General features: G+C 41.2%; 2 protein-coding genes and 1 pseudogene across 5 annotated transcripts in view; 2 read left to right on the forward strand and 1 right to left on the reverse strand.

The window, feature by feature from the left end:
* The first annotated feature begins 357 nt into the window (after positions 1 to 357).
* LOC308406281 (hepcidin-like) lies at positions 358 to 869 on the forward strand (annotated as a pseudogene). Its single transcript has 3 exons — positions 358 to 437; positions 525 to 611; positions 777 to 869. The product of its transcript is annotated as a hepcidin-like (transcript).
* A 1261-nt stretch (positions 870 to 2130) lies between these two features.
* Positions 2131 to 2626, forward strand: LOC308405537 (hepcidin-like; the record flags this gene model as incomplete). Its single annotated transcript, XM_080896208.1, has 3 exons — positions 2131 to 2217; positions 2316 to 2393; positions 2531 to 2626. The coding sequence occupies 3 exons, from the start codon at positions 2131 to 2133 to the stop codon at positions 2624 to 2626; spliced, it is 261 nt and encodes an 86-aa protein (XP_080752334.1).
* Positions 2627 to 13596: 10970 nt separating this feature from the next.
* rspo2 (R-spondin 2) overlaps positions 13597 to 15353 on the reverse strand; it is a 59377-nt gene continuing 57620 nt past the window's right edge. For all 3 annotated transcript variants that reach the window (XM_080896511.1, XM_080896510.1, XM_080896512.1), the window contains one exon: positions 13597 to 15111. In XM_080896511.1, coding sequence (XP_080752637.1) covers positions 14996 to 15111 — 116 coding nt within the window. In that variant the 3' untranslated portion in view covers positions 13597 to 14995. The remainder of the gene's footprint in view (positions 15112 to 15353) is intronic.

Raw genomic sequence — 15353 nt, forward strand, 5'->3', positions numbered from 1 at the left:
CTTGTCACTCACAGCTCTTACTCTACCTGATTTCAGGAACATTGCAAAACTCCATATTTTCCTGTGCTATGAAATTGTAGGAATGGAAAATTCCTGAGGAAGGAGAAAATCTGTACTTTTCTCAGTCGGCATGAACTTTGACCTTCGGATGTTTAACTATATGGGTTTTCCCTGTCCTATTGATGCAAGCCTGTTCCCGACAGTAGTTTCTGTACTCTAAGTGACGAGGCAGCAGTGGAGCAAATGAGTATAAATACCAGCACCGTTTCCCTCAGTCAACCATCACAAAGGCGCTGACAAGAGTCAACGAGAGAGTCAAAGGATCTGACCACCTTAAACCACTCAAACCTCCTGAAGATGGAGACGTTCAGCGTTGCAGTTGCAGTGGCCGTTGCACTCATGTGTGCATTCAGCAGAGCTCTGCCACATTTGCTGAGGTTACATACTGTGTTAAATTCATGTAATGTGCTTCTTCTGCATGAATTTGTTGTGAAGATGCTAAGATCTGTTTTCTTTCTCTACAGATACGAGAACTGCAAGAGCTACAAGAGGCTGTGAGCACTGACAGTCCAGCTGCTGAACATCAGGAGGTATCAGCTGACTCATGGGTGGTGAGTTTACTTCAATAAATGAATGAAGACAGTAATTGTGAGATCTCTCAAATGCAGGGAGATGTTTAAAATAAACTGTGCACTCACAACTTTTCATAAAATTAGAAACAATGAAGTGACTTGCAGCTGAAGATAAACTCTCTGCTCTTCTCCTCTTTCACACAGATGCCGTACCACAGACAGAAGCGTGGCATGAAGTGTCGCTTTTGCTGCGGCTGCTGCAATGCTGGTGTCTGTGGATTGTGCTGCAGATTCTGAGAATATCTACCTGCGATTCTCACATCAACCACTAAGTATAGACTGTTATACATGAAATGATTTGACTGCTTAGCATTTGTTAAAGTCTGACAGTGTTTCTTCATCTGGTCATCCTGCTGTATCAGTGAACAGTGTACCAAGCATTTGGAACTACAGTATGTTATTATATTAAAAAGTTCAGAGTCACTATACTACAACATGTGCTGTCTGTTTCTGTTTCTGTCTGACAAGAATTAAACATTAATGGAAACCAGTGACATGAAGCTCCTGATGTACAGTTTTTGTGCTGATGTCAGTTAAGAGTTGTTGCCTCATACTCTTGCCCATGTCGTATGTGGTACAACCTGTTAATAGAGCCAAGCCATTGATAGCAAAAGTAAAGTGAGCAGCTTTACAGTAACTGTCCAAAACTGTCAAAAACTGTCAAAACAATTATTACTAGTGCTCTTTAATTAAGTCATCATGAAGACATCCTTTGGTGTTTTTCTAAACTGATGTTGTTTCATGAAGTTTTTCACCATTTTTTCATTATTTCACCATTTTCATGAAAAGCTAAGGTTTTACACTCACAGCATTATTCAGATTTCTATAGATATGTTACTCAAGACGACAATATTTTTGAATAGGAGGACAGAACCACAGTGAGTTTTACATCTGGTGGAATTTTCCCATATTTGTAGGGAGCATCTCATCATCAATCAATTTTACCACTAATTATGACAAAAATGCAGTTATGTACAATAGCTTTGAGCTGATGGACTGGTTCATTGGTTATTTGAAAGTTAAACCAAGTAAAGTAAAGTAGGTGTAACACTGTGTAATGCTGTTTCAGATAATATCCCGCGGGCCAGAGTTTGACACCTATGATCTATGTTATAGTTAAGTTTAAAGTCTTGTGACATCATTAAGTACAGAAACTACTGTCGGGAACAGGCTTGCATCAATAGGACAGGGAAAACCCATATAGTTAAACATCCGAAGAAAAGGTCAAAGTTCATGCCGACTGAGAAAAGTACAGATTTTCTCCTTCCTCAGGAATTTTCCATTCCCAGAATTTCATAGCACAGGAAAATATGGAGTTTTGCAATGTTCCCGAAATCAGGTAGAGTAAGAGCTGTGAGTGACGAGGCAGCAGGGGCCCAAATCAGTATAAATATCAGCACTTCTGCACACATTAACCATCAGACAGAAGGACTCAGCTCACAACAATCATCCGGACCAGAAGAAAGAGTCGAACTTGAGCCTCTCAAAGCTTCCTAAGATGAAGACGTTCAGTGTTGCAGTTGCAGTGGCCGTCGTGCTCACATTCATTTGTGTTCAGCAGAGCTCTGCTGTCCCAGTCACTGAAGTAAGAACTTGACTTTAACCAAGTGTATTAGCTTACAAGCTGCAAATGTTTGTTTCAGTGCTACAATGTGGTTTCTACTGCACTCAATTCATTAACAGGAGCAGGAGCTGGAGGAGCCAATGAGCATGGACTATCCAGCAGCAGCACATGAGGAGGCATCAGTGGACTCATGGAAGGTAAGTAACACTAACTGAGTGAAGGTGGCCAAATTACTTCAGCTAAATGAAAGTGTTTTTTTAGAGCAGGTGAAAATAAAGAGCAGTGATGCTGCTGCAGATGAACTCTGTGCTCATGTCTCTGGTGTTTCCCACAGAAGTTGTATAACACCATACACAGGCCTGGCATCAAGTGTCGCTTTTGCTGTGGCTGCTGCACCCCCGGTATCTGTGGAGTTTGCTGCAGGTTCTGAGGATTCCTGCTCCCACAACCACTCAATATTAACTTATGAAGCTTTAAAATAGTCAGTTTTAACTGTGTTCATAGGATGAAACATTTTGATTTGGTAAGGTTGTATTTTCTATGTCTTCAATGATGTGACTGTATCAACATATTTAATCACATGTGTGTACTCATTAATCAAGTCTGTCAAATAATAACATTAAACGGTACTTCAGAATAATTCTTTTGCTCTGAAAAACAGATTTTATTACACTGCAGCCGATAAAGAGCAGCTTTAAGTTCAACAGTAGTTAGACTAAACGTGAAGTAGAACATTACTTCACGTTACATTTTTACATGGATGGCCTATAACTTGAAGTCATTATAAGATAAGATAAGATAAGATAAGATAGAACTTTATTAATCCCTCGGGTGGGTTCCTCTGGGAAATTCGACTTCCAAAAAAAGCACAGCAACGACCGAAGTTACAGTTACAGAACTGTTATATATATATATATATATACACACACACACACACACACACACACACACACACACACACACACACACACACACACACACACACACACACACACACACACATATATAAATACAGAGACAAATATAAATAAAATATACAAAGGGGATAAATAGAATAAATAGGAATAAAAAATAAAAATACAAGTGAATTGCACATTTCAAGTATTGAGTCTATTGCACTGTTGACTATTTACAAAAAGTATTGCACAAGGTATTGTACAGTGAGGTGCAGAGGCACTACAGCTTAGTTGTTCCCCCCTCCTTTGTCCTCCTGTTTCCCCTCCCTCTCCCCTCCAGAGAGGAGTTAAACAGTCTGATGGCGTGTGGGACAAAGGAGTTTTTAAGTCTGTTAGTTCTTGTCTTGGGGAGAAGCAACCTGTCACTGAACAGACTCTTCTGATTGTTTATGGCCGTGTGCAGAGGATGCCCAGCATTGTTCATAATGTCCATCAGTTTCTTTAATGTCCTTTTCTCTGCCACTGTCACCAGAGTGTCCAGCTTCATGCCGACCACAGAGCTAGCCCTCCTGATCAGTTTCTCCAGCCTGGATGAGTCCCTCTTTGCTGTGCTGCTCCCCCAGCACACCACAGCATAGAAAAGTACTCCAGCAACCACTGACTGGTAAAACATCCTCAGGAGCTTCCTGCAGATGTTAAAAGACCTCAGCCTCCTGAGGAAGTACAGTCGGCTTTGGGCTTTTTTATACAGGTGCTCTGTGTTGCATGACCAGTCCAGTTTATTGTCCACCCACAGCCCGAGGTACTTGTACTTGTTGACCACCTCCACCTCCTCCCCCTCTATCTGAACTGGCAGTGGACCTTCTCTGGACCTCCCGAAGTCCACAACCAGTTCCTTAGTCTTTGAGGTGTTGAGTTGCAGGTGGTTTGTGTGACTCCATGCGACAAAGTTCCTCACCAGACTTCTGTACTCCTCTTCCTGATCATCCCAGATACACCCCATGATGGCCGTGTCATCTGCAAACTTCTGAATATGGCATAATTCAGAGTTGTAGCAGAAGTCAGAGGTGTACAGGGTGAAGAGAAGAGGGGACAGCACAGTTCCCTGTGGTGCTCCTGTGCTGCTGACCACTGTGTCAGACGTGATGTCCTTCAGCCTGACGTACTGTGGTCTGTCGGTGAGGTAGTCGGAGATCCAAGCCACCAGGCAGGGGTCCACCTCCATCCTGTTCAGTTTTTCCTGAAGCATACAGGGCCGGATGGTATTAAAGGCACTGGAAAAGTCAAGAAACAGGATCCTGACCGTGCCTTTTCCCCCATCCAGGTGTGAGTGGGCTCTGTGTAGGAGGTACAGGATGGCATCCTCCACTCCGACACCCACCTTGTATGCAAACTGTAGTGGGTCCTGGGCATGTTGTACCTGTGGTCGGAGGAGGTTGAGGAAGAGCCGCTCTAGAGTCTTCATAAGATGTGACGTCAGTGCCACCGGTCGGAAGTCATTCAGCTCATTGGGCCGGTTCTTTTTGGGGACCGGGACGATGCAGGATGTCTTCCATAGGGCGGGCATTATGTGGCACTACATAACATTTTATATAAATATAACATAGACAGTTCAATCGTTACTCAGTAGTACTTCTCACTGTATAAGGACCCAATGGTATATGACAGCAAATGTGCTATGAAGTGTTGATTCATCCACTTTATGCAGCTATAACTACATTTATATAGATGGCAACAGCTGAAAGCAGTAACCAGCTAAACTGGTTCCTGCCAAGTCTGTATTTGTGCGTCAGCACTTTAGACTTTAGCCTCTCCATGCTTGGGACCTTATATTTATGGCATTGTTGTTTGGGTTTTTTGATTTAGAAGTTAATTTGTAAATTTAACATGGAAGTCTATGGGGACTGGCTTGTTTTTCAAGCAGAAAAATAGTACCAGCTAGTGGTTTTTGGCACTAACATCTTAGCTTTATTTTTTAGCCCTGGAGTTTGTTTGTTTTTTGTCAAACATTTATATAGACTCATTATGGACATAAATTGAATTTATATATTTATATACACAGGCTCTAATATATCAATAAATTCAAGCTTTTGCAACTAATTCTTGTTTTAAGGATATTTTCTGTACAATCATTCCACCCTGGAAAAACAACAGTTCAAAGAAAGCATTAAAAGCCCAAAGTTACCACGACATTCATGCCCATGATGAGTGCATGTAAACTTTAGACCACATCTTAATTTCCCAGCTGTGTGATCTCCATTAATGACAACACTGCAAGAAGCTCTTGTTTTTCTGCACAGGTACTTTAACACTGCACTCATTACTCCAGTGCTGAAAGCATTACTCCTCAGGGGCTGGAATCTTTTTAAAAATAATGAAATCATCCATCAATTCATCAATATATTCGAGGTGGATTTGTAGCTGCAGTGGTCCTTACAGCTACTATAAATGAGACCAAAAAATGAAGTAATTATTCCTTATAGTCCTAAAAAAACAGTTAAAAAGGCAGAATGTATTCCTACAGAGCCAATAATCCTACTGTTGTTGTTGACACAGATGTGCTCATTAAGCTAAAGCTAACAGGTCAGCGAGGTCACGGTACGTGAGACAGAGTGGAGATAAGGGATTTTGGTTATTGCACAAGATGTTTAGTAAAATTCAAAAGACCCTTTCAACCTTTATCAGAGTAAACACAACGTGCACTCCTGTCATTATTGATTTTGGTATTTCCCTACAATTTATTTCCTTGAACAGATTTACATTATTAAAGTGGTTGTAATAGAGTGACAAAATTTAAAGATAAGCCGTTTGCTCTGTGTTTAAGTTGACAGTTACATGACATTTGATACTGATCCATTTGAAACCCACTCAGTCTAGCATCTTCTTATAAGAAAGTTCCAAGCACTGGACACGTTGATTTGAAATAATAATTAGTGTATTAGTAGCATAGTGCAGAATATAGGTGACAAACTGTGTGCTGTATTAAACTGTTGCACTTATGAAAATTCAATACTATGGCTGAATTAAGGAATTAAGATTATTGAACAAATACTGTTCGCACCAGTGCAAAATACTTAACATTTTGTTGTTTGGGAATTTCCTATTACAATACCCAGCATCATTTAAGTAGTGTTGCAAGTCTTTCCCAAGAAGGAATAAAGTACTGCCAGTGACAAGGTAACACTGTATAAATAACAGCATGATCAGCAAACAGAGCCATTATGCTCAAAAGCGCTGATAGCAGAAATGAAAAATTCAACCTCTTTGACAAGTTAAACTGCTGAAAATGAAAACATTCGCGTCTGCAGTCATCTTGGCTGTCGCACTAACTATTTACATTGAGGGGAACGCTGCCTTCCCATTCACAACCGTGAGTAGCCTGCTTGATGTAAATTAAGATTTATTCCTTTTTATTCAATGCTCATCAGCTCTGTGTGTTTTACTGTGTTTCTGAATGTATGCAACTAATCAACAGGTAGAAGACATGGAGGAAGAAAAGAGCACTGATGATCCTGCTGCAATGCAAGAAGAGACGTCAGTAGAAACATGGATGGTATGCTGAGTTGATCAAATACTTAAAATAAGTCATGAAGCTTGAGTTCATTCAATTTCTAGTCTACAGTGTTTTCAAGTAGCACTTCAAAATACAGCCGACAACCCATCCTGTAATTTTACAGGGCAATTTTTTTATATTTAGGGTGCATTTTCAGTACCCAAAAAATACTTCAAAGAAGCAGAACAAAGCAGTAGCAAACTGAAGTTTTAAAGGATAAAAAGACAAAGAAAATATACGTCAAGTGTATTTGAGGAATTAATAACTGAGATATTTTAGAGGAAAGGACAAACGGTGTTGCCCAATCTTACATTGCAATTTTAGGGGAGAGGGCTGTATTACTGTATCATTACCCCAACCACCCTATATTACACTGCAATTACTCATTATTTTGGTGTCCACATTGTTGCTAGAAATATGTGCCAGTAAACATTGGATTTAAAGCCACTCACACTACATAAAAACACAGTAGAATTTCGGCTTCTTCTTTCCTTTAAAACCTCTAGTTGTCACAGCCTTGACGTACTGTACCCACACCAGTATCTGGGGAAAATTAAACTCTAGGTCAGGAAAATTCAATTCAATTCAGTTTATATAATGACATATCACAGCAACTGTCACCTCAAGATGGTTTATATTGTAAGGTAAAGACGATACAATAAGACAGAGAAAACCCAAACAATCAAACAACACTCTGTGAGAAATCACTTGGCAACAGTGGGAAGCAAAACTCCCTTTTAACAGGAAGAAACCTCTTTGATGTATTTATTGTTCAGACGTATTTCAATTTTTTTTCACAGATGCCGTTTGACATCGGGGAGAATCGCAACACTAGCCCCGTCAGATGCCATCATTGCTGTGACTGCTGCCTGTTCAGTGGCTGTGGCATATGTTGCCAGTGAGGCTCAGATTTGAGTAGCTTCCATCAAAAGCAGCTTTACTTTCTCATCTTCAGCTAAAAAAATATGATGTATGTATTTATCCATGCTGTATTTACTATTATGTACAATAAACAACTGTGATGATCAGAAAGAGGGAGTGTCTAGGGACAAACAACAGAGGCGGCTATATTTTCCGAGGGTGGTCTGCTGTCCAAGTGCAAACCAGGCTCAGCTCTGCAGTGGTTCACTTATTATCCAGTACAGAACATGGAGGTATGGCATCCAGCCATGGTGGTGTGCATGCTATTGTGTAACTTTCAGCATGGCTGGATCGTGCCTCACTATTATAATGACCACAAAGGTCAAATAAATGATGCGGTGTTAAACCGGTGTAGAAATAATTAGGGAACACACAGACGCAGGCAGTCTATCTGACAGAGTTGTGAATGGATGGAACAATATGCAAAGAAGTCAACAGATTGCAAGTGACATGCAGAACAATGGCAAACCCTGTGGTTGCTGTTTAAGCCTGTGTGATTACAATTTAATTACCCCCAATACACACAGAAGTGCAGATACACAAAGAAAAACACACACATTCGCTTACACGCATGCACAGACTACCAGTCTGGAGCCTGGTAGACTCCTGCTCTGATCCCACCCTCATTCAGCCTTGCAGGGGGCTGAGAGGCATGCCAGGCTTGCCTCACGTCCAGACGGATGCCCGTTGTACGCCCCCATACCGACAAAGCTGCTGCCAAACCACACAAGGAGATAGTAAATGAGTGCACAGAGCTCTGTTCAGCTTCCTTACACACACAGAGACACGCACACACACCATGTGGTTTATTTTATCTGACTCATACCCACATACACATATGAGGCACAGTGCAGGCAGGTAGCAATTAGGGCCCTGTTCATCGGTAAATGCAGTACACTACGTCTATAAATCTTTTAAACTAGTGATATTTAAGTGTGTAAACTAAACTTCTCGGGTGGTAAGATGAGGAAATCACACAGTGCTGCTTTTTGTTGGTGATTTGATTTGCAGGGGAAGGCGTTTAGCCAGAAAAATAATAATAATCATACAAAAGAAAGCCACTTTAGATCTTTAAGACAAACACAACTGGAACAAAGAGCTTTATGTAGCACATAATTACTGGGCTACAAACTCTTGACCTGATGGCAGCACTTGCTGAAATGTCTGGAAATAAACATAGGCATCAGAATTCAAAGGGGATGCCAGCCCATCTGATAGTAAATGTAATTTACAAATAGTCAGTAATTGTTATTTGAAGGTTATTGACCTGCCCGTGAGTCAGAAAGCTCCGCTTTCTGTGTCTGCACTGTCTTGTGTCTGCATCATTCAGTCTGCTGTTGCACTGTTTTTGCAATTTTTGCACACTTGCACTTTATGTAGTCCTGTAGCATGATCTTGGAGGAACGCTGTCTCGTTTCAGACTCTTAACTGACAAATCAGTTATCACTTTCTCCAGTTAATCACTTAAACCAGCAAAGAGCAGAGTGTCAGCCACTGACTCCACTGCAGGTCACGCTCGACAGCAAAGGCACGCACACACGCACGCTCAATCTGGGCTGGAAATGTCTGCGATGAGGTCAAGACCTCCCCTATAGCTGAGTTGATTAAACACGTTTCTACAACCCACACACTGCCCAATAAAATTTGCTGTGCTGAAGATGATGACTGTGCTGCCCTCACTGGGGGCATCACTGGCTCCAGTCTTCCCAAAGAGCCCAGCCCAGGGACTTACCCTCAACACCCTGCTTCAGCGGCTCCACTTCCACCTACTCACCACGGGCCTTAAGGGAGCAATCAACCTGGCTTCTTATTAGAAGGATAACAACCATTTGCACGTGTGTGTATATGTATGAATGAATATTCCTTCCACAGACCCTCCAAGTGGAGCCAAAGGTTGCTTCTGAAGCATGCTACTGCATAATCCATCCCTGAATCAAGGAGGGGTTGGGGATAAACATTCCTGGACAATGAGAGCCTGCTTTACCCCCTGCTGTATTCATACCCACTTAAAATCTGCTTACCCACAATGCAATACCTGGCTTAAGCGAATAGCCCCCCAGGAAGGAATGCAGTGCCACTACAGAACAACATATCCCTACACGTAGAAGCCACTAGTGTCAGCTATGGCTCACATAAAGCCCCTCTGGGCTCTGACTGAGTACATTATATCCCATTCAACTGGTCTTAATATACTTTAATAAGACCTGTTTTTGATTAATTCTCCCTTGAAACCAGTAGTAACGCAGCTACTAGGCAGTGGGCACATATAAAAATTGAATGAATGGAGCAGGGCTGCCAGAGAGTCAGAAGAGGGAAAATAGGAATCCTTGTGGATTTGTCCTCACCAGCTGGCTCTTGAGTCCAATATAATGGTTGTGCCCATGGCTCTCAAAGCACCAGTTAGAGGAAATGTTTGCCCAGCCTGTAATGCGTTTAAGGTGTGCAGTATGATTCATTTCAGGTCATAAAGCCCTTGCGTGTCACATCCTGAGTGGTATGAGCGAGTTGCTCTGCCTATGACTGAGCAGGGACAATGGCTTTGTGTTGCATTTGAATCCCAGTGAAAAAGAAACAGCTAGGTATTCCAGAAGAACGCGGGGTTGAATCGGCCAGGAAAAACAATAGTTACGGCACCCTTAGGAATCGCCACGCTGGGTAGGTATAGAAATGCCTGTCTGCTCCATGTAATGGATGGTGATAAAAATGTCCCATGTTCACTTCTGCACCTGCTGCAATGAAGCTCAACTGAAACACTACCAGCGCAAGTGACTCATAAATATCCCCATCTGTCATCCAGAAATTTAAACAAAAATATATGTGTGTCAAAGCATGGCAATATTAATGCACAAGGTGAGCATTATGACAAAGGGCCTACGTTTCCTGTCCCGCAGGTGAGGCCGACATAACGGGGCTACACGACTGCGATCATCCACGCAGGCTTAACTGGTGCACCGCTACTCCAACTTTGAATCTTTTTACAGTTTCCCATTTTGAATGTTTCTGCAGCAAAGCAAATGACTGTCACAGACAATTAGCTTTTATTGAAGACTGTATTTATTCTAGGGATTAACGTGTTCCCTAGCAACTCCAAATGAAGCGAGTTCCTGCTTTGAGAGTTGACTTTGGATTGCATTGTTGCAATTAGGAGCGAGTTTAGTAATAAAAGTCACCCATTAATGCCACCATTTCGCAGCCTTGTACACATCATGATGTCTAACATATGGCAAACTTGTTCAAAATATTAAGATCTGCTTGTCCTTTGACACCAGTATGTTCCTACTCAGTGCTGTTTCAGCCCGTGCCAAACACCATGGCTAACCCACCAGAAGATTAATGATTCCAGATTTCCGTCAACTCGCAGGGCAAAGCGATGGCTCATTATACAGTTATTAAAAACAGCAAATTATTGCAACATTTATTATCCAGGGCAATCTTATTTGCCCCACCAATGTCATAACTTCCACTTCTGCCATGCACATTGGAACAAATGTGTCACATATGCCACAACTGCTTACTCGCATTAAGCTGCAGCATGTTTAATATAGGGCAGAGGTCTCAGCACCCCTCCTGTTATCCTCCTACTGTCTTGTGAGCTCCATACATGGCCGACAGCAGATACGCTTAAACGCCATCCCAACCTGCTTTAAAAGCACTGATCTATCCGAATTCAAGCCCACTGGGTCATTTCCTGTTAGTGGTTTCACTTGTTGTGCCTTTGAAGCAGGCTTTAATAATAGGACCCAACAGAACTAATGAAAATGCTCTCTGTCAGATTAAAAGGGAGCTTCAGTCTCAGCCACCTAACCGCATTCAGCACAAACATTAAAAAAAATGCGCACAAAGGAAGGCATACACACACTCACACACTTTACAGAAGTGGTTTGCACAGGGAGGACCATTCCTTCTGATGTGTGCATGACTGTTAACCTCCTCAACAATACTGAGAATTGCAGCAATGTCCTTTTTCTCACAGTCACAGAAAAACAAATGAGTGGAAAGGGACAGACCGATATTAAAGAATAACTATAAGAGTTTGATCGCATCGCATCAAATGTGCGATGTGATTCTTTGTACTTTCTTTTTTCCACTGTGGATGCTGCAATGTGTGCTTTAGTGGTGGTCTTGTGCTTAATGAATCCACTTCAGTGGAGTTCCTCTCCGTAAGCTGTAAGGTTTAATCCCCAAGTCTGGAGTAGTGATAGTCTGGCCCGGGAGATGACATCTGTGAATCGTTCATTAACTTGGAACCAGCAGCAGATGTCTTTAAAAACAACTTACTCAACCTCTATGACATGTTTAATTCCTTTCAAAAATTTATTTCATTTTTGCTTTGTTTCATTTATTCATTGGCCCAACTGGTTGTTTATGGGCTCCCTTTTGCCATCTTTAAATACATTTTTTAGAAAGTAAAATTTTACGACAGCTCTAGATGGAGGCCTAAAACTACTTAATACTACTTGTCTGTCAAATAAAGGCTTGCATCTGGGTAAGTTTGTTAGCTAGAGTTAAAGTTAGCTACCTTTAGACGTGCATTAAATTACATATAAGGTATTAAAGGCCATGGGTTGGCCATTGATGTTATTCCCCCCAAAATTTGGCTGCTTCCAAAAGCCCAAATAACAAGACAGAAAATGTGGATTTTTAAAAAAAAAAACTAAAGGAAAGATCTCAATGGGAAAAAAATCATGCTAGAAATCTATACTGATACGGACTGGGTAATGTCTTTGGAACAAAAGGATGCCACACTGTTTGCTTGAAATGAAAATAATCAAACTACAAAGTGCAGATTTGAAAGTCGCTCTTAAAATCAGAGTGAAAAAATGATGAGGCAGGCTAGTCCATTATACTGGAATTTCACTGCAGCAGCTCACTAGTTTGTATGGCTCCCTAATGTTCTTGTACACATGCTTGACAACATCAGGGCATGCTCCTAATGTAACGACAGGTTCCTGGAGATCTACTGCCAGATCTGGAACAGGCTCAGTGAGTCCTATCAGTGACCTGGCAGCACCTGATCTGGATCCTCTTTGTGAACTTAACATGCTAGCCAAAAATGATTTCTTTGCTATAGCCATACAGGGCTTATTTAAACAATTCTGACATTTTGTATTGCGTTTGATTAAATGTTTCTATTCTCATTGTTCTAATGTCATGGTAACTAAAATAACCAAACGTGTTAGCTATTCTTTTGACTTGATAACCTTTTACTACATGTTGGTTTTGCGGCTCCACTGTTAAGCTTTGAAAAGCCTCCTGGGTAAAGTCTGCCGTGTCACTTGGAACACCTGTGAAAGATGTTCAGGCACTTAAAGCTGCATATTTGGCCTTAAGATAGACATGGAGCCCATAAACTGAGGGGTATTTCAACACTGACAGGCTCCCTGTGGAAATATCATTTGTGATTTCAGGGGAGGTTAAGCAGAGCAGGAAGACTGTGGTCTCTTTCTCCCAGGATGATATATGTATGTGACACAGCGCGATTCATCTGCTACTGGGCATCCATAAGCTGTCTGGCAGATTTGAATTTTTTTTTCTTTCCTTCATTTTTTGGGATGGTGATTACGCAGCGTGGACCTCGGGTTAAATTAGCCATGACTTGCATTAGAACATGCTCTCTTCACCCATATACCAGATAGATTTAGCATAAAGCTAAATTTCTCTGTGATTATTTAATGTTTTGAAGATCACAGAAGTAAGTGCGACGTGCATCACTTAAGTTGGTGATCGATTGTGTGTCGCATGACAAAAGACACAGCCAAACGCAAGTTGTTAGGAAATTATAGTGTAATGCTGGAGATGGATGAGCCACCAATGACATCCGCTGGTTTTGTAGCTTTCACGAGGCTACGTCATAGTGAATTACAAACCCTTAACGGTGCTGTCATGCCGTTAAGGCCTAGTGGACCATATCCAATCCTTTGGCTGGAGATACCACTTGTCTCATGCAGTATGACATGACGGATTTCACAAATGTTTTTGAAATCACTCAATGGTACTCGGAAAAAAAAGACAAGAAAACTACAGTTTCAGAGTTTAGCCACATATATTATAGCCACAGACAATAATGAAAGGCTTCATCATACAGTCACATGAAATGTTTTTTAATAAAACACAACGTACACATATGCAGTCCTATGACCATACATTTGCTGGATCCTAATCAATAAACCTAGAATATGTCAAAGCATAGTTTTATTAGTCTTGTTTTTTTTTTCTTCTTTAAAACATCAAAATCAGTAGATGAGGTCAAATGAAAGGAATACAACACCTGCGTGACAGACGAGAAAGCGTTTCCACGTGTTAAAGATATGCACTGTTATAAGGAACGCAAAGAATATTTCAGCATATAAGAGTAACAGTATGAGGCAAAAATTCTCACTGAACCAAAAAAAAGTACAAAACAGAATTAATAAATAAATCAAATATATACCATATAAATGAAATAGCTATATGGTGGCTATGTTTATTATTTGTTTTTAATCATTTTAATCTGTAGCTTGTATTACAACCTTTTTTTCTCTAAAACATTTAGAACGATAAACGAGTCAATACTGAAAATACAGTAATAAGCTTTCAATATTAGATCAACTATGTACACGAGTCTGTTGCCATGCTAGTTGAACAACTAAATTTATTCTTTTCTTCTTCTTCTTTTTTAGTTTTTTAACCACACTATACAGTTAGAGCATAAAGCGGTCTGAACGTAAACAGTTTGTGCTGAGAATAAAATACTTTGCAACTATGCATGGTAATTTCTTTTAATATTACTCTCAAAAATGTACATAACATAAAGGCCACAATGGGAACACTTGTCTCCATGAATAAGGAAGGTAAGGATAGCTTTGACATAAATATAGGGAACAAAAAAATAGTCTCTCTCTCAGGTCAAGATGCCATTTTCTTGTCCATCAGCATCATTTTGCTTCCTCGAGCGTATTTTTAAATCTCTCCCGAACAGTTTATGTCGCCAACTCCCTCACAACCTCACCGTCCCCTTCCTGGCTCCTCCGCCTCCGCGGTACCTCTGGTGGCTCCTCCGTCTTCCGTCACCCCAGACGTTGAATGACATGGTTAATGACGATGAAATGAGTTCGGTAATGTCAACTGTAAAGATCCACAAGGTAACAAGGCTGGGAGAACAGTCACCTGGCTGGTCACTGCAGCTCGGGGAGAATTAGCAGGAGGCAGAGGCATGAAAGCATGTGTTTGGTGTGGTTGTGGTTTAGTGTTGTACTTATATCACACATTATATGCTGTATATTGTTGGACTGGCAGATTTATGAGTCCTGGTTGGCAGGGCGAAGGTGGGATAGGGCTGGGCAGCAGGACGGGAGGTGGCGGGGTTCGTGATAGTCGTCAGTCAGAATATAGGTGCAGCAGCGGCTAGCAGCTTTGCGTTGGTTCTTTGTTCACTGGGTAGTTTCAGTCCTCACTGGCTGGAGCGTTTAGAGGCCAAGTGGTCACTGTGCTGGTTCTGAGCTCGAAACCGCAGCCTCTGCTTGTTCTTCTTCTTTGGCTCTTTGGATCGATGCTTTCCTGAACCACCTGAGCAGAAACAAGAGAGAGAAAAGATTTTTCATTTTAATCATTACCGTCAGGTGTGAGATTCTCTGAGTGAGAGCGATTTTGTATTTTACACTGCCTCATGTCAAACTCGTTCTCTTCTTTAGCCTAAGGTTGGCAGGTCATTTCAGTTAATTTTATTATTATTAACCTCCGGCTCTCTTCCACAATGTGTATTTTCTCTCGTGTTTGCTGACAATTGGCTTGTGAGGGCCTTAAAAAGG

Source organism: Rhamphochromis sp. 'chilingali' (assembly GCF_963969265.1).
Source record: "Rhamphochromis sp. 'chilingali' genome assembly, chromosome: 11".
Classification (NCBI taxonomy): domain Eukaryota; kingdom Metazoa; phylum Chordata; class Actinopteri; order Cichliformes; family Cichlidae; genus Rhamphochromis; species Rhamphochromis sp. 'chilingali'.